This window comes from Diceros bicornis, chromosome 8, assembly GCF_020826845.1.
Source record: "Diceros bicornis minor isolate mBicDic1 chromosome 8, mDicBic1.mat.cur, whole genome shotgun sequence".
Classification (NCBI taxonomy): domain Eukaryota; kingdom Metazoa; phylum Chordata; class Mammalia; order Perissodactyla; family Rhinocerotidae; genus Diceros; species Diceros bicornis.
Window position 1 is genome coordinate 72019937 of NC_080747.1, and position 19761 is coordinate 72039697.

General features: G+C 42.9%; 1 protein-coding gene across 1 annotated transcript in view; it reads left to right on the top strand.

The window, feature by feature from the left end:
* Positions 1–6080: 6080 nt before the first annotated feature.
* The window catches only part of PKD2 (polycystin 2, transient receptor potential cation channel), a 53248-nt gene continuing 39567 nt past the window's right edge, over positions 6081–19761 (top strand). Inside the window, exons 1-2 of the mRNA XM_058547472.1 lie at positions 6081–6726; positions 12552–12665. Of these exons, the coding sequence (XP_058403455.1) occupies positions 6144–6726; positions 12552–12665 (697 nt within the window). The 5' untranslated portion in view covers positions 6081–6143. The remainder of the gene's footprint in view (positions 6727–12551; positions 12666–19761) is intronic.

The window sequence follows — 19761 nt, forward strand, 5'->3', positions numbered from 1 at the left end:
AAGATGGCAAATGATAAAAGCATATTTTACAACGTTCTTGAACAGGATGGCCACCCACACATTACCACTAGTTCAATTTTGGTATTCTGCCAGTATTTTCATATATGTATTTTTTAGTGTATATATTGTTGGCTCCATTTTTCCCCTGAGCATCAACATTTGGCTGCCAGCTTGTCTAGACTTACATCCTTACAACTCTAAATCTAGTGGGAAGAAAGCTTTTCTTTTCCAACAACTCCAAAAAAAGTTTTGTCCTGATTTCCATTGCACAGAATTGGATCCCATTCCTGTTCTTAAATACCATTCACAGTGGCCAAGGGGACATGATGTTCTGGTTGGCCAAGCCTGAGTTCCACGCTCATCACTTGGGAGCTGGTGGTGGTGTCAGCTGCGTCTGAGGCACACACAGATTCGGAATGGGAGGGTGGTTCTCCAAGAAAATTTGATTACTGTTATGATAAGAAAGGGAAATGGCTGCCAAACTGCTAAACTACAAACCAAATAAGCCAGGGTCTCTGCTCTCCAGGAGCTTAGATTTTACTCAGGAAGACAACTATGCTAACAGATATTTTCAATATAAGGTGATAAATGTTGTGATAAATGTTTACAGGGAGAGGGGCAAGTAAATTCAAGCTGGGAGACAGGATTATGGCTACAGAAGTTTCCAGAAGGAGATGATGCCTGAGTCTAGAAAGATTCATAAGACTTTATGAGGTGTGGAAGAAGGATTGGAAGCGATGTAAGGATGTGTCCAATAATCCTTGACTTATAAGATCTGATCCCCTTGAAGGTAGGAATCATGTCTTTGTCTCCCCAGAATCCAACATGGTGCCTGGCGTCTAGTGGACACTCTATAAGTGTTTGACGAATTTATTAATATTCCCTCATTAGGTCTTCAACAAAAAGTCTGTGGGAATTTGTAAGGTTGATATTTAACCTCATTATTCAGAGAAGGAAACGGAGGTAGAGAAATTAAGTCATCAAAATCACAGTGCCAGCCAATGACGGTGCCGAGGTAACTCCCCCAGAGGCAGGGACAGATCCAAACCGAACTCCAGACATGAAGAAGAATGCCACAAATCCTAGCCTTGCATTATTAAAGCAGTGAAGTGAGAAATAAAATAAAGTTTTAGTATGGTTAGCAGTTGTCATAAAGCCCAAAACACCAAATTTTCTTCTAACGATTTCAGATGTTAAGTGGTAAAAACCTATTTTACAATGTTCTTGAATAAATAAGGACTGGGGAAAAAAATTGAGAGGAAAACATGTTTGTTTGGGTTGGTTGCTAAGCAACACCCCACATGCCAGAGACTTCTTTTGGATTTCCTTTTGAAGGTGGAATCTGCAGGACCAACGGGTACTTCGGCTTGTTTCTGCTTCATGGGTTCACACCGGAAAATAAAAGCAAAATAGGAAACAAACAGTCAATTCTAATAATACAGAAGTTGGGGGTGTGGAGAATACTAAGTATTCAATTAGACTGGAGTGTTTTTAAAGTTGCGTTTTAAAGGGCTTCTCTGAGTGTCCAGGGCGGCACTGAGACTAAGAGGTGGGGTTAGTATAGCAGGTCCCCAGAAGAACCTACCACATAGAGGAAATAAAACCAGAGAGCATCCAGGCTATGCTATCTATCCCATAGGGTATTTCAGGCCCTATAGATTATTGAAATGTGTAATATGGCAATAGCATTGTGGCAACTACATGAACAAAAATACGAGTTTGTGCATTTCACTTATTTAATAAGGGAGAACTTCACATGAGAAATAGGGTTTTATAGTGGGTATTAAAGGAAGGAATTCTGTGGTAGGAAGAGAAATCTACAGCCTCAAGGTCTGCTTGAACAAAAGCTAGGAGCTCCGAAGGGGAAAAACACGTCAAGGTAAAAGCACAAAAGAGAACATTATGAAGCCAGAAAGAATCAATAGGTTTGTGAGCGGGAAACATTGGCTGGCTGGTAGAAGGTTTATGAAGACTAAGACTCGAATTAGTAGTGAAACCCCTGGAATGTAAGATTCAGGACGCAATGGACCAAATGCTATCCAAGTTATATTACACAAATATTGCTGTGAATTTTTTTAAAAATCACATTTCTTGCAACGATTTGTAATTAAAATTTCAGTAAGCACACATCTAATTCTGAATTATGTGTGTGAGAACACATTTTCAATCAATCTGAATTCTTTTGGGGACAAGGGTACAGTCTGAGGAAGAATGTTTCAGATTTTGTTTTAAATATTTGGCACTAAAAAAAAGCATATTATTATTAATTACAGAATAAAGTCTGTACTCTTTAACATGCATCTGAGGCCTTCCATGGTCTGGCCCTGCCTACGCTCCCCTCCCACGTCAGCCTGAGTAATCTCCCCGAGTTCTCAAACCCTCTTTTGGGTTGAAAATCTTCACTACTGACTTAATACTCAATTATATCCTTCCATCTGTTGTTATTTAGACTATTATTTAGAGTGTGTCTCTCTCTAACAAGATTACAACTCCCTGAAGGATCTGTCCAAATAGCATTTTGTTTAGTTTTGTATATTTTAACTAAACTAATAATGTTATTTACTATACAGAGTAAAAGTACAGAATTAAATCCAATAAGTAGATAGTAATTGAATTCATTTGTTTATTGTATTATTCCTTGATATTCTTTTTCCATTCAGTCTCTGGACTATAGACCTGCTAGCAAAAAATAGTAAGAACAAACAAGAAACGAACAAACTAAGCAGTAATCTGCTGTCTGCTAAATCTTGAACTGTGGAAAATCAAAACATCTTTGGGGAACAAATATGACAAAACTGATAATAGCATTTTGAGCAGTGACTTTGTAACAGCTTCACATGGGCTTAAGCTATTCTAAGGGCCCCTGAAGCCCAGAGGAGAAGTGGTGGTATGTAAAAGTTAAAAGGAGCCTGAAACAAAGAATTAGGAAACCCCATCGAAGTCAAAGGTTTAGCTGTGTGGCTGAAAATGACGGCACCTGATTGGATTCATTCATCCCCTCAACAGATCCACGGGGAACGCAAGCTCCTAAAGGCTGGGCTCTGTGCCTATGTCATTGATTGTGCTCTCTCCTAACGTTGTGTCTGGTGCACAGTTATTTATTATGGAATCCTCTGTGCTGAGCATGGAGCCTCCGTCCTCAAGAAGCTCACAGTCCAGTTGGGACAAAGACTTCCAAATACGTAATGACAATAGACGCAAATATTTATCATAATTAAGAGGTAAGAGCTAATAATAGCTAACATTTGAGCATTTACCTTGTGCCAGATGGTCTTCCACGTGCCTTACATGTATTAATTCACTTAATCCTCAGAACAACCCTATGAGTTGAACACTATTTCCATTTTTACAGGGGCAAGGAAGTCAAGTGACTTGCCCGAGGTCACACAGTTAGGAAGTGGCAGAGCAGGATCTGAACCCAAGGGTCAGAACTAGCACATTGCAGGCACAAGCCAAAGAGTAAGTCTGACTCAAGGACCACGAAAGTTTCCTCTAGGTCTGGGGTTCCAGATGGTGGCACCACTAGTGATCACGAAGCACTAGGAATATGGAGGAAGCATTTTATGAAACCCCATCCATTTTCAAAATATTGGTACTTCTTAAACTCAGCATGCCTCAGAATCCTCTGAGGAGATTCAGAATTTCAGGACTGAAATCCTGGAGATTCTGAATCAATAAGGTTGGAGCGGGGACCCAGAATCTGTATTTTTCACAAGAGCCACAAGTGATGGTCTTCTGATCACGTTTTTAAAACACTGCACTAGATCTACTCTCCAGCAGCAGCCTTTGGGTCAGATTCTGTACCCCCTTCTCAGGCCTGGCTCTCCTCTGCCTATGTGTCCGTTAAGAATCCAGTGACTGCCGGCCGGTAGTGCTGGTCAGAGCCTCAGCGTCTTTCGAGTCCTCGGATGAGAAGTGTCATAACCCTGACCCAGGACAGTTATTTTGGATTTCTCTGTCTGTTTCCTCTTGAGGGCAAGGGCCGTGTCTTATCTGCTCTACACGCCCAGCTCCTCATTCAGTGCACAGGAAGCGTCTTCAGAATGAATCGATGGATAGCATGACATGACTGTGGTCCAGTCCTACCAGCCCTGCCTTTAAGAAGCTCACAGTTAAAAGAAAGACACGGGGGGCTGGCCCGGTGGCGCAAGCAGTTAAGTGCGTGTACTCCGCTGCGGCAGCCTGGGGATCACCGGTTCGGATCCTGGGCGCGCACCGACGCACTGCTTGGCAAGCCATGCTGTGGCGGCATCCCATATAAAGTGGAGGAAGATGGGCACGGGTGTTAGCCCAGGGCCAGTCTTCCTCAGCAAAAAAAGAGGAGGATTGGCAGATGTTAGCACAGGGCTGATCGCCTCACAAAAAAAAAAAAAAAAAAAAAGAAAGACACGGACACCTAACCAGATAAACTGCAGGATCAGGCAACAGGCAGCCATGATTAGCTAAATACAAGCAACATGTTACAAGCGCACAGGGAACCAATAAAGGATTCTGCATGTGGGTGTGCAGGATGGGAAACCAAGCTAGAAAAGCAGATGAGAAGCTGTTATGGGCTGAATTGTGTCCCCCTCAAGAATTCATATGTTGAAGTCCTAACCCCCAATACCTCAGAATGTAACTATATTTGGAGATAGGGTCTTTAAAAAGGTAATTAAGTTAAAAGGAGGCCATCAGAGTGGGCCCTAATTCAATATGACTGATGTCCTTATAAAAAGAGAAAATTAGGACACAGACAGACAGAGGGAAGATCATGTGAAGACACTGAGGAAGGCAGCCAACTACAAGCCGAGGAAACACACCTTAGAAGAAACCAACCCTGCCAACACCTTGATCTCAGACTTCCAGCCTCTAAGTTTCCGTTAAGCCACCCAGTCTGTGCCTTTGTTACGGCAGCCCTAGCATACCAATACAGGAGCAGATTATAAAAATTTACTAAACCAAACTACAGAAATTAAATTTTATCCTTTAAGCTGCCAGAAGCTCCCAGACGTGTCTAAGCATCAATGTGACACGGGCAGCTTTGGTTCTGGAATATAACTTGGAAACAGTGGGGACCCTGAAGTGGAGAATGGAGATGAATTGACAGATCCACTTCTAATCCGGAATAAAACAAGACATAAGATAAAGGCCCTGGATTAATCATTGACAACGGGAAAGAGAAACAGAGGTCCTATCAGAGAGATATCTGTGCAGCAGAAGTAACAAGATTTGGAGACGATGAGGTGCAGGAGAAGAGAAGACAGATGAGGAAACTATAAAGAATGTAGCTTGGGAAATGAGGAGGCCAGCGATGCCTCTAATCTCAGCGGGGCACAGGAGGCGAAGCAGGTTTAAAAGAGGCGGGGAAAAGGTAATAAACAGTTTGGGATAGGTTAAGTTTGAGACAACTACAGAGCATCGAGTTGGAGTGCTCCGTGGAGTGGGAATAAAATTATGGCGTGGGGGAGGGGGGCGAATGAGCTCTCGCTGGGAGCACCAGCGATCTGAGAGTCGCAAGGCGCTGAATCCCTGGGGTCCCTACAATATGTGGAGAGAGAAGCCAACCAAAGATTGAAGAAACCAACCAAAAAGCAGTAGAATCAGGGAGAGGGCCGCCACAGGCCAAGGAAATCAGCGTTAGTAGTTTGTTGGTAGTTTCAAATGAAGGAAAGATTTCTTCGCCCCTGCTGGAGACCAGCTCAGGCTGGATCTCGCTAATTCACACCAGCCCACAAAAGAGTTTTCTCTCTCTCTGCACTTTTGGTAAACCGAGGCAGAAGTGGCTGCAGTTAACAGGGACCCGAGCATCATCTCAAGGTCGCGCAGGCAGTGACAGAGCAGACGCCCTTCCTCCCTCCCTGCCAGAGCCCTTCCCGCCGACTGGAACGTGGGCGCCGGCGCCCCGGCTCCCCTTGGAGCGCGGGCCCGGGAACGCCGGCCGCGGGGGCGGCCTCCTCGCGCCTCCCCCGAGCGCGCGGCGGCCGCTGGGCGAGGCGGGCCGAGGGGGAGGCGGGCCGAGGGGGCGGGCGCGGGCCGCGGGCGGCAGCGAGGCCGGGGGCGGGGAGCAGCGGGCGGCGGGCCCGGGAAGAAAGGAACATGGCTCCTGCGGCGGGCGGCGGCGAGCGCGGCGCGGGGCGAAGGCGCGCCGGGCGCCAGTGACCGCGATGGTGCACTCGAGCCGCGTGCAGCCGCAGCAGCCCGGGGACCAGAAGCGGCCGCCGGCGCCCCGGGCGGCGGGCCCGGGCCGGCTGATGGCGGGCGGCGGGGCCGTGGGCGCCGGCCTCCGCGAGCAGAGGGGCCTGGAGATCGAGATGGAGCGGATCCGGCAGGCGGCCGCGCGGGACCCCCCGGCCGGAGCCTCGGCCTCCCCGTCGCCTCCGCTCTCGTCGTGCTCGCGGCAGGCGTGGAGCCGCGACAACCCAGGCTTCGAGGCCGAGGAGGAGGAGGAGGAAGAGGAGGTGGAAGGGGAGGAAGGGGGAATGGTGGTGGAGATGGACGTGGAGTGGCGCCCGGGCAGCCGGAGGTCGGCCGCCTCCTCGGCCGTGAGCTCCGCGGGCGCCCGGGGCCGGGGGCTGGGGGGCTACCACGGCGCCGGCCATCCGAGCGGGAGGCGGCACCGGCGAGAGGACCAGGGCCCGCCGAGCCCCAGCCCGGCCGGCGGCGGGGACCCGCTGCATCGCCACCTCCCCCTGGACGGGCAGCCGCCCCGAGTGGCCTGGGCCGAGAGGCTGGTTCGCGGGCTGCGAGGTAAGAGCGCGACCCGCAGCGGCTGATGCACAAACCAGAGCTGCGGGCGCCGGCCGGAGCCATCGCCCGCCGCGGGCAGCTTCCCGGGGCTCCACCTCGCATCCCCCTCGCGTCTCCGCCTCTCTTGGAAGCGCGTTCCCCGCCTCTGCTAATTCTGCTCCATTTCCGGTACCCATCGCGAATTCCAATGCGCCCTTGTTTGTGCAAACTTATTGGATACCTCCTTCTCCTAAAAGAAGATATGTCAGCGTATTTTTACTTCTGGAAATAAGTGAAAGCTGTATTCGAGTGAAAGGGTACATCTGGAGACTTGTTTCTCGTAGGGAAAAAAATGAATGTTCTAATACAGCCGATGGTGGTTGCAACTGCATTGTTTGCTAATTTCACTAAATCGAAACGAAAATTTTATGCTAGTACCCACGGTCTTCCACTGGTCTGAATGCTCTCTTGCCCCTCATCCCGTTCTGGAAGGGGTCACAGTACAGTGTTATCCAAGTTGTCGAAAGAGTGTCATTGGGTTGTCGTTGGTGTTGTTTTGGTGATGTGCGTGGTTGTTTTGGGGAGAGGGAGCTGTTGAGCACACCACGAATAGAATAAAATAATGACTATGAAAACAGTTATTTGGCCATTTCTAATTCCAGGCATTTTTCTAAAACAGTTGCAAAGAAAAGTTTACATTGTTTTAAAAAGTTGAAAGTATGTTTTTAAATAACTAAATTAATGTTCTTTGAAATTCCAGCAAAACAGTGAGGTCACCAGATACCAGCTGCGTGTTACTGTGTCAGAGTTCAGTGCACCCAACTCTCCAAAAGGCAGGAAAGGAATTTTCAAATTTGCCAGTGCCTATTAAGAGGACACAAAGTTTCCAAGAGCAGATGGGATCCAGTTTTTACAAAGTTTTGTCAGAGGCATCCTTGGAAAAGAGTTGCATTTGCTCTTCCCATCCCAATTATTCTAATCTCCACTTTCAAGAGTTTCCATTCTCAGTTCTTTTGAAATTTTCTCTTCCCTACTGGTCCCTGTCAGTTTTGAAAATCTTGCAAGACACTATCCAGGTGTTTTTAAAGCAAAGAGATTAAAACCAAGACAGGCCTATACCCAAATCCCAGTTCCACCACACACTGGCTGTATGATCTTGAGCAAATTGCTTACCTCTCTGGTCCTCAATTTTTGCTCTTTTTTTTTTTTTTTAAAGAGAGAGAATCGTAATACTTAGTTCTTACCTTGGGAGAATTAAATGAGGTGAGACATGTAAAATGAATAGCAAGTCTGCCGTCTTGTGAGTGCCTCATAAATATAAATTAAATCATAAATTCTGAAAGTATACACTTGGACTCTTTTACCTAAATGTTTATGCTAGTTAATTTGAGGGCATGATGGGGAACAAAAAATCCTTTTTGAATTACCTGTGTGAGTAGATTAGTAAAACACTAATACTTGTTAAGACTCAAAAGTGGCTTAGCGGTTAAGTGCGCGCGCACTCCGCTACTGGCGGTCCGGAGTTCAGATCCCAGGCGCGCACCTACGCACTGCTTCTCCCGCCATGCTGAGGCCGCAGCCCACATACAGCAACTACAAGGATGTGCAGCTATGACATACAACTATCTACTGGGGCTTTGGGGGCAAAAAAAAAGGAGGAGGATTGGCAATAGATGTTAGCTCCGAGCCGGTCTTCCTCAGCAAAAAGAGGAGGATTAGCATGGATGTTAGCTCAGGGCTGATCTTCCTCACAAAAAGAAAAAAAAAAACGTATTAAAACAAATTATGTATTATTTTGCATTGTTTTAAATGTGCTTTTTAAAATATTCACTGAAATGAGAGAAGTTTCTTATAAGTTAATAAAGAATGGTAAGTCATGATCCTTTTAACTCAGTTGAAGCATTTGAAAACACATTTCACCTTCTTTGAATAAACTCAATAGTGGAATGATTTCTTTCTTTTAAAGAAAAATTTCAGGAAATTTACAATGAATAAGCTCACAGTAAAACTTCTAGTCAAACCTTATCAGTGGTCTAATTATAGTAGAGCGGATTCAGGAAATCTTAATTATAGAAAATTTTAGAATACATTTCGTTTTATTACTTTTATGAAGAAATATAATTGACATTTTTGTCACTTATTAAATAAGTGATATTTGTTAAATAATTAGCACATACTGTGAAAATAGCACTGCTCTAGGTGCTACAAAAAATAAATAAAAGTAGCGCAAAAGCATTTTCCTATGCACTGAAACCCAGAAAAGTAAAATAAATAGCCATGAATGAACTGTGATATTTTTTTGCCCTCTTAGAATACCAGTGACAAAAATCTTACATGCATTATGTAAGTAGTATCCTAGGACACAACAAAGCAACGTGCAGTTTCTAAGGGTAGGGGAGATTCCTGAAGCTTGGAGTGGTCAGGAGCTCCCTGGAGGTCTCCCGCCTTTGTGACTTTATGCAACTCGCCCAAACCTGCTGGGCCTGTGAGGCCCTCGTTTGTAAAGTGAAAGAGTTGAACCTACTCAAGGTCCCTTCCAGCTCCAACATGGTCTGGGGTGTTGTTGAATGACATGACCCCAAGATGGACAACAAATGGTCATGTTTGTTCCTTGGACAGTAGATAGATTGATCTTATTAGCAGAAATAAGACAGTAAAGAAGAGATGTTTGAGGCCTGGATGTGTGAAGCATTGCGTCTAGCCAAGGAATTAAGAATTTGTCCCTAATTATTAGGAAGCAGTTGAAAGTTTTTGAGCATGAGCAGAACATGCAGACGGGACGTGAGTCAGACAGTGTGCTGTGCAGGAGAGCTTGCAGAGAGAGACAGGGAGGCAGAGGACCAGACAGGAGGCAGCCAGTGAAGAGGTGATGAAGGCCTGGACCAAAGGAAGCCAAGGGTGCCTCAAAGATTTAAAGACTGCCCCAAACTTCAAGCTATCCCCAGCAATCTTGTTTACTCTTTTCACAGTTCCACCACACATTAGTGCAAAGATAAAATTTGACACTCTACATGAATTATCAAGTTTTCCGAATTTCCAAAGTTGAATGTGTTTTATGGATGTATCAACTTGTTACAGTCGCTTTCTGTTATTTTAGACACATATGCTTGGGGTGTTTTGTTTTGGTTTTTTCCTGGAGAAATCGTAAAGTACTAGCTGTATTGTATCATCACTGTCCATTTGCAGAATCGTCCCAAACAGAAACTCTACCCGTTAAACAATGACTCCCCATTCCCCCTCCCCCACTCCCCTGGTAACCTCTATTCTACTTTGCATCTCTATGAATTTCCCCATTCTAGTACCTCATATTAGTGGAATCATAGAGAATTTGTCCTTTTGTGTCTGCCTTATTTCACTTAGCATAATGTTTTCAAGGTTTATCCATATTGTAGCATGTATCTGAACTTCATTCCTTTTGATATCTGAATATTTTCCATTGTATGTATATACCATGTTTTGTTTATCCATTCATTAGTTGATGAACACTTGGGTCGTTTCCACCTTTTGGCTCTTGTGACTTTCCCTTTATTTTTAATCCAAAAACCTCATTCCATCACTTCTTCCTTTTCCTTTTTTTGTTTGCACGATAAATTTGAACAGATGAGATTTTTTATTTTGTATATGTGGGGATTTTTTAGAGGGAGGGTTGCTACTCTGGGGTTTGTGATAAGGTTCTGCTAGTAACAGAATTCATGCAGTCAACAAACATCTATTGAGAATTTCCTTTGTGGTAGGTACTAGGGATAGGGAGATGAATAATACGAGGTCCTGGCTCTCCAGGAGCCCGGGGATGTGTAGGGAAGACAGAGGTGTAGGTAAATAATTGCAATGCCAGCTTCCAGGTATGGGAGGGACCCAAAGAAGAGAGAACTAGCTCTGTCTGGGGAGGTCAGAGGAAGTGAAACTGAGTTAGGTTCTGAAGGACGAGGGGGATTTCGAGGAGGGAAAACCTCCTCAGACAGACCCTACACCCAGTGGGGAAGCTGGATGACATTTTTAAAGCAATAAATATTTGAGGAGGTAGATAGAGTAATTTAGAAAAAGTAAATACATAAAAGTATATTATATAAAAATATAAATAAGGAGATTTGTTTCTTTTCATTTGAAAAGTTTCATTCAAGGGCTCAAATTAATTGCCATAGACCGTTCAAGTTTAGCTTGAATAAAACTTGATAGGAGTTTGTTTTCTCTGTTTGAGTCAAGGAATACCATTGGTGAATATTAAGAGCCATGACTGAGCCTCAGTGCATACTTGTTTGTAAACCACGGGAAAGAGTGAAATCATTGACCAAGCGAGGCGAGGCAGCAGTTTTTCCTGATGGTACTTATGTGTGTATTTTAGGCCTGGCCTCCAAAAGAAATAGTACCCAGAGAAATGGTGTGGTTGTGTGCAGGGCCACTGAGCCTAATATTTGGCTGCCTCTGTGTTATTCTGAGTTGTAATTTTCCATGTCATCTAAATTTGTAATAATTCTTTAATATGATAGAGTTTCAGTGAACAAACATTCTGCTTGCTGCATTTCTTCTGGGTGAGTAATTCCCTGACAACTACCAGATCTTGGCAGAAGCAAACCTGGTCATAAGTTATGCTCCACTTTCAGTGTGGTGAAACCTATGATGCGTAACACAGTGTCTTTGAATTCAGATGCTGATTTTCCTAAAGGAAATTTGGGAGAAAAAAGGAAACTCCAAATTTAAGAGTAGAACTAATGTATTATTGGAAGACTTAAAAAATGCATAAGCACTAGTGATGAAGTCATTTCTTCAAAGTGAAAGACCATGTACCATTTTTCCCTGTTTTCTGTGTGGCTTAAGTGGCTGTGTGAGTTTTAATGATTGAAGGGGTCAGATCTGTGGAATAGGTGTGGGGCAACATGCAGGGGCCAGGTTGGCTTCCATCAACAGCTGACCTAATCTCACTGAGAGGATTCAGAAGTTTGTCTTTTTTGGAAAACGCTAAGGTTCTTCCAAGTAACCAGCAATGTGACTTGACCACACTGTTCATTAACGGACTTTGGACGGCCACCACGTCTGTCTGCTGGCCGAGGCCAGAACCGCGGGAACTCTCGCCAGCAGGCTCACGGAGGGTTATGTCATCTTCACTCAGCCCGCCCAACATTTTTTCCATCTGCTAAAATATGGAACATGGTTGCTGATTTTACTTTTTCTCCAAAGAGAGAGAGAAGTCGGAAGAATTGTTGCTTTTAGTTTAAAGTTTATACGTTAATGGGCATTTAAAAAAATCTGTTAAGCTAAGTGCGTTTAATGTAGTCACTCAGCACTGAGTTTCTTCAAGGACCAACATGGGTACAGAGCAGAGATTTTACATCAGTGTGTTAGAAGCTTGATAGTTACGTCCATAGTGCAATGATGTTCCAACCAGGACTTCTTTTCATCAGGGGTGACCTAAAAGGTATCATTTGCAATATAGGCACATCATGTACTGGACTGGGTTTAGTAATATGCTAACTATCGGGTTTGTCCTCCCCCAAGTAGGAGGAGCTGATGTGTCTCCACAATTATTTCACCTCCTCTTAGGCTACCCTCATTTCCTGTTCTCTTTCTAAATTTTTACTGAGATGTATTCTAATGGGATGGGGAGCTGAGACATGACCAGATCGTTGCTTGTGTTTTCCACATCTGGAGGGACAGGAGGGCCTGACATAATCTTAAGTGAAAGGTACATACTCCTAAAACAATTTCTCAGTTGTGTTCAGAGTGTGCTAAAAAAAAAAATATGGGAAAATCTCCCTTAAAGGTTATACTATTTATTTTGTGTGTTTTCCCTTTGCCATTTATGAGATTTTTAAAATAACATGACATCTTTTTTTATTGTTATTTTAAAGGTCTCTGGGGAACAAGACTCATGGAGGAAAGCAGCACTAACCGAGAGAAATACCTTCAAAGTGTGTTGCGGGAACTGGCCACGTACCTCCTTTTCCTCATAGTCTCGTGCATCTGTAAGTAAAACGTTTCTTTCCACTAAAGGAAGTGTTTTGAAAAGATTTGACTTGTCCAAATCATAATTAAAAGGAATTGTAGGGGCTGGCCCGGTGGCACAAGCGGTTAAGTGTGTGCGCGGGTTTGCTGGTTTGGATCCTAGACGTGCACCTACGCACCGCTTGTCAGGCCATGCTGTGGCGGCGTCCCGTATAAAGTGAAGGAAGATGGGCACAGATGTTAGCCCAGGGCCATTCTTCCTCAGCAAAAAAAGAGGAGGATTGGCACATGTTAGCACAGGGCTGATCTCCTCACAAAAAAAAAAAAAGAATTGTATGTGCACCAGAAGAGTTAATTCAGAAGTTCTCTTGTCTGTTTTCAATTCCAATTTAGAATTTGGTGAAGCTCTCTTCTCTCCTCTGGTAAACATTGATTAAAATTCAGCATCATCTGAATGGCCAGTTCATTGTTGGTTGTGACCATTTTCACTATGAGGTGCATGTGGCAACCTGCCAGACACCAAGAAACCAAGTAAAAGGATTTTTGCATTAGATTTCTTAACAATAATTACAGTGTCACTATTACCATGTCAGTTAATGTAAAGCCTACATAAGAATTATTTTCAGCAAAATGACTTTTAAGTTTAACTTTCAGGATATACAAATAATGTCACCTGGTATTGCTTTTATGGATATACATATTTATACGTCCCCTTCTTTTGGATTTGAGTATGTTGCGTGGATGCCTTCATCCTAATTCGTAATTTCTTCCAAATCTTCAGTAATCACCGGATTTTTGCTCTACAGGAAACTTACTGCAGAACCATCTTTTTCCTTCCCCTCTTCTTTCAGTACATACCTGCATCCTCTGGAAGAGGTGGGAGGGAAGCCTTAGCCAGAAAGGAGTCTTAGAAACCATTTGTTTCAAAGTCCAGAAACTCACAGGCAATGGATTTATCCTCTGGATCAAAGGGTATTGGATGAGGGAGTTCTGTCATGTTCCCTATAAAGCCCTTTGTGAGAACAGAAAAAGAAGCAGATTTATAACCACGAGGACTCTTGCTGTACTCCTCTGGGAAAGGAGTTCGTTCTTATATTGTGCACTCAGAAATGCTTAAAAATTAACACCAACCTTGGAAAGAGTCCCCTTCTTCGTACATGGAGAGAATCAAAATTTAATCAACACTTTAATAATGCCGTTCTTATTACATTGAAATTGGCCATCTTGAGTTTAATTGACTAAGTGCTGAAAGTTTCCTTAAAAACCGTTTTTTTATTTGCTAGATTATGAAAAGAATAAAAAGATTTGTAAGTTGAACATGAAAGATTAAGGACACATTTAAGTTTCAATATTTGCAATTTTAAGAAATTGAGTGTGGGTTTGTTTAATACCCGCACGCTGGCTTCATCACTGCTGGTGAGTTCTTAGTGAGCTTCAACAAGGCGTGACTTCTTTCATATTTCCTGAGACTTTGCCTATTCAAGGGGGGGCTTGAGGAAAAAGGAAGTTATTTAAGATAAAAAGTATGTATGTATGAACAACATCCATCTTCTTGGTTTTTTCTTACTAATTTTCTGTTACTTGTTTAGGAGGGAATATCATTCCTTTTTTTAAAGCATGTTATCTAAGACATGCTGAAAAGCTGGAAATGATCTATTCATTACATTAAAAGTTATAAAGCAAGAGATGGGATATTTTTAACTCTTATGTTCTAAGCTGTTAGAGCTTAGAATACTGAAGTCAAGTTTGCTCCCTGCAGAGAAATAGTGCTTAAATATTAAACTACATTGGCCTTAAATATTAACAGGTTGATTAGAATCATTATTATTATTAAGTTTTTTTCAAGCATAACACATACAAAAATACATATTTCTTATGCAAAATATAAGTACCACTATAAGTCTAGAATTTCAGTGGTCCCCGAAACTGCCTGAGGTTCAGAATCACCAAGAGAAGTTTTTTTTTAATTACACTTTGCCCAGATCTACTAAATCAGAGCCTCCCAGATGTGGCCTAGGATGTGAGTTTTGAGATGCACTGATAATTTTGGGAACTAGGCCAGATAAATAAAGTGAAGAGCTAGAGTTTTGGGAAACATGCCTTAAGTCATGTAACTAATTAGTGTTTTCTTGGTTTTTTTAGAATTTTTATGCTTTTTGTTCTTTTTCACACTAATCACGTTTTTTCTTATATCAGTAGCGACACATTTTACATAGGCAAAGTTTTTTTTTGTTTTGTTTTGTTTTTTTCCCCCAAAGCCCCAGTAGATAGTTGTATGTCATAGCTGCACATCCTTCTAGTTGCTGTATGTGGGACACGGCCTCAGCATGGCCAGAGAAGCCGTGCGTCGGTGGCGCCCGGCATCCGAATCTGGGCCGCCAGCAGCAGAGTGCGCGCACTTAACCCGCTAAGCCATGGGGCCGGCCCTAGGCAAAGTTTTTTTTTTTTTTTAAAGATTTTATTTATTTTTCCTCCCCAAAGCCCCAGTAGATAGTTGTATGTCATAGCTGCACATCCTTCTAGTTGCTGTATATGGGACATGGCCTCAGCATGGCCGGAGAAGCGGTGTGTCGGTGCGCGCCCGGGATCCGAACCCGGGCCGCCAGCAGCGGAGCGCGCGCACTTAACCGCTAAGCCACGGGGCCGGCCCTAGGCAAAGTTTTAATTTCAGAATTTTGTCGACTCTCTGGTTAAGAAGGGATCTTAGGGCCGGCCTGGGGTTCACTGGTTCCGATCCCGGGCGCACACCAATGCACCGCTTGTCGCGCCATGCTGTGGTGGCGTCCTGTATAAAGTAGAGGAAGATGAGCACGGATGTTAGCTCAGGGCCAATCTTTCTCGGCAAATAAAAAGAAAAGAAGGGATCTTAGCAGTCATATGATCAAACCTCCATCCAACGCTAAAATTCCCCCTGCAGCATCGCTCTCAAATGGTCAGTCCTCCTGCCTCTGATGGAGCAAGAGATCCAGGGTAAGGAACCAACTTCTTTGAGATAATTCACTTCATTTTTCTATGGCTGTCTTAGAAAGATCTCCCTTATATGAAGCCAAAGTCTTTCCCCATCTAAACTCTTCTCTTATTTCCACTCTCCAAGCCCACCTATACCAGGTACCTTTCCCATATCTCTTCTCCAGTTTAGCCCATCAGAAATTTGGAGACATCCAGTCTCGCCTAAGTCTTCTCTAGGTTAAAGTTTTCCAGTTCCTTTAACTGTTGATTGCAGGTGTACTTTTGAGTAACCCACATGATAGAAACTCCCGCTGGCACATGTTCTGTTTCTCAGTCCCCCCCTTTTTTTTCCCCTAAAGAAGGTTTTGCCCTGAGCTAACATCTGCTGCCAATCTTCCTCTTTTTTCCTTGAGGAAGATTAGCCCTGGGCTAACACCTGTGCCAGTCTTCCTCTACTTCGTACGTGGGTTACCGCCACAGCGTGGCTGATGAGTGGTGTAGGTCCGCGCCTGGGATCCAAGCCCGTGAACCCGGGCCACCGAAGCAGAGCATGCCGAACTTAACCACTACACCATGGGGCCGGCCACCAGAGTCCCTTTGAAAGCGCAGCAGGAGCCTCACCGTGAAAGAGTGAAGAGTGGGGCCATGAGCGTACTCATCCAGATACTACACGTGCTTCATGCATCCTACCATCAGTTGACTCTTCACATAAATGATTCCTTAGTCTCTTCACCAAAAAATGTAAAGCGCTGTGTCCCCCAGCTACTATTTGAGCACTTTTTTCTGGAACATAGTAAAGGACTTCCCTTTCAGCTCTGTTAGATTTCATCTCATTAGGATCTGCTCATCATTCCAATCTGTTGAAATTATCTTGGATCTGCATTCATTCAGCTCATATATCAGCGATTCCTCTCAGCTTCACAGTATCAGCAGAGTTGATATCATTCGTGTTCTTATGTTGGTAAATTAATAAATCAAAAAAGATTGGTCTAAGAACATCAGTACATTCGTGAAAGCTCTTTGGGTGGAGTTCACTGAATTATATTATCATCTGGCTCAGACTGCTCATGAAATAAATAAGAAAGACTTTTTCAAATGCCTGGCTGAATACCTCCACCATTCCTCTGCTCTAACAGCTGTTGACCAAATGAGAAAGGAAGTGAGGATAAGCAGGCATGATTTACTCCCAGCAAAGCCTTACTGGTTCCTAGTGATTGAGTCCTTTCCCCATTGCTCAAAAATCATCTTTTTAATTACTAGTTTTAAAATCTTGCCAGCAATGTCAATATGAAATGATCAATAATGTCAAACTCATTACTCTGAGTAAATGACATAATGTACTTAGCCCTATGCCTTGCATATGGAAAGCTCTTGATATGAAGTAGGTAGGGTTCTGGAAGGCAACCTGACACAGTGGGAAAAGTATAGATTTTTTTGCATCACGGAGATCTGGGTTCAGATCCCAGCTCCACCACTTAACACACCAGGTAAGCTTGAGCAAGTTATTTAACCTTTCTGAGACTTTGTTTCTTTATCTGTACAATACTTATTTTGAAAGATTTTGTGAAGATTAGGAATAATATATGAAAGGATCCTAGGATGCTGTCATATAATAGTAGTAAGCAAAATTCTTGCCAAAGATTGTTGAAAATGGCTGAATTATGTCATCAGTGGGTTCTAGGAACTATAGGTTCTAATTGTTTGGGCATCATTTGGAGCAGCTAAGGGCCCATCGAGAGCTGATTTACCATCTTACCAGTGTTAGTTCTAGCCCCTATGCCTTTAAAATCAGTCTACTTAACCAAGAGGACAGAAGTAACATGGGAACTAAGTAATCCCACTTTCTCTGTAAGTTAGGATTTATTCTTACATGAAACATAAGGTTGCTATGAGTTCACCATCAAAGTACTTACTAATATATGGGTGAATGTTAAAAATAGTAATGATATTTCTTTGTGTGAGTTAGATGCTGAAGTTAAAGAAAGAAAGAAATAGTATTATAGAAGATCTTTGAAAAAGTCAAAGGAAGGTCTTTGGTGAATCTGTGATAAAAATACATTTGCATCTTCTTTCTTTCTGCTCTCTGTTTTCATTCTATAAAATTGTTCAAATCTTCTATGTTTAAACATAATAATTGAAATCACAAAGAAAAGTTAGTTGAGTCAACGTCATAGAAATGTAATATGTCTATGTCAAAGAAATAGACAAAATTAAAAGGGAGAAAACAGTTGTACACAGTACTTACAATAAATATCACAAAGGATTAATATTTTAACACATGTGTAACTGGCAAATCACTGAGGAAAACACCAAAACCTCAGTAAATATTTTGCGGAGTAGAAAATGTATTTCACAGAATAGAAAATATAATTGATTAGTGTCAGAAAGTCTTTAACTTTTAACTCACTAGCATCCAAAGAAGTAATGAAAATGGAGAAGGAACGACATGATCATAACACAGCACAATATGTCCTAAGTCAGGAAGAGCGCTTTTAGGAAGAAATCTATGTATCTCTATTTGTTTATTTCTGGAAGGAGACTTTGTCTTGTATTCTAAAAAGAGAAATGAGTATCAAATCAACACATTGTACACCTTGAACTTACATAATGTTATAGGTCAATTATATCTTAATAAAAAAAGAAATAAGTATTTTATTCTACTTGTAAAAATCTTACAAGGATGATAGTCTAAAGATAGTCTTGCTAAATTGCAAGAGAATCCATGCAGATGAATTGTTGGTAACTAGGTCAGTGAAGTCAAAGTCAGCGGGTTACTCATCACCCTGGAGGGGAGCTAATTCAGTTTCCCGTGACAGACATTCTGACAACTCCTCATGTAGCTTCCCGCAACAAACACGTCTTAAGATCACAGGTTATAGTCCATGGAAAGTTAACTATTAAAGACTGACTGTGATTGGAAAGCTCTTTGTCCTTTTTGATAAACTGGACAAAACTACAGTGACAAGAAATGTCTATGGATGTATAAATATTACTTTAGATGTGGCCTTTATTCCACGCGCGTAGCTTTCTCTTTATTTCTTTGTGATAACTTATATGTAAATATTACATATCCTCTCTTGTTTTAAAAGAAAAAGTAATACTAGCTCAATACAGGCATTCACAAAAGCACTTGTGTCGACAGCCTCTATCCTTTAAAGATTTCCACCACAACTTTTTACTTACAGTTCCCTTTGAATTTTAACTAAAACTGGATTAAAATATTTGGGGATTTTAATAACTAATTCACCTCTCTTGTTTATTCTACAGTCCCACTTCAGCCTCCTGAAGGGCCCTCACCAAGGTCACTGGGGACCTCTTAATTGCCAAATTCTATGGTCTCTATTCAGCCTTTCTCTGGCATTTGGTTCCATGGCATTTGCCATTCTAGAAACTTTCCTCTTTGGCTTCTGTGACTCCCTCTCTCCATGTGTTCTTCCTTGCTCTATTCACTTGCTTAGTGAATTTTCTTCTTTCTGACGTGTGTAGACAGTGTCTTCCCTGTGGGTGGGTCTTGGACTTTCTTTTTAGGGGGTCTTTTCCACAGACACAGCTTCAACAAGTCCTTGTATGCCGGTGACCCCCAAGTCCCCCTGGACCTCTCTCATGACCTGTAAACATTGTGCCAACTTCTGCTGGACATCCTCAGTGGTGTAGGCCACAGGGATCTCGTCCTTAACATTCCTAAGCCTGAACTCGTCATCGTCCCGTCCAAACTCGCCTCACTCGGTTCTCTCTCTGGGTTAACGTTAACATCGCCCACAGGAATGCTCATCCAAAACCTGGGCGTCATCCCATGTGCTTTCCCTCACTCTTCTCATGTGATCATTCCACCTAATCCTCCCTCCTTAGTGCCTTTCAAGTCTGCCTTCTTTCATATGTTGCTATTGTCCCCATTTTAACCTTTATCGTCTCTATCCTGGATTATTCATTTATTCATTTGACTTCTCAGTAATTTAATTAAAAACATATATAGGTTCTGCCTTTAAATGTGGTGAGTGATATGAAAGAAGATGATTGGGGACGAGGGTTCGCCTACAGGGAAGGCCTCTCTGAGGCCTGAAGGAAAAGTGGGAGCCAGTCAGATGAAGAGAGAACTGCATGAGTGAAGGTTCTGAGGCAGGAAGGAGCTGAGAACATTCTGGAAGCTGAGTGAAGGCAGTTACTGTA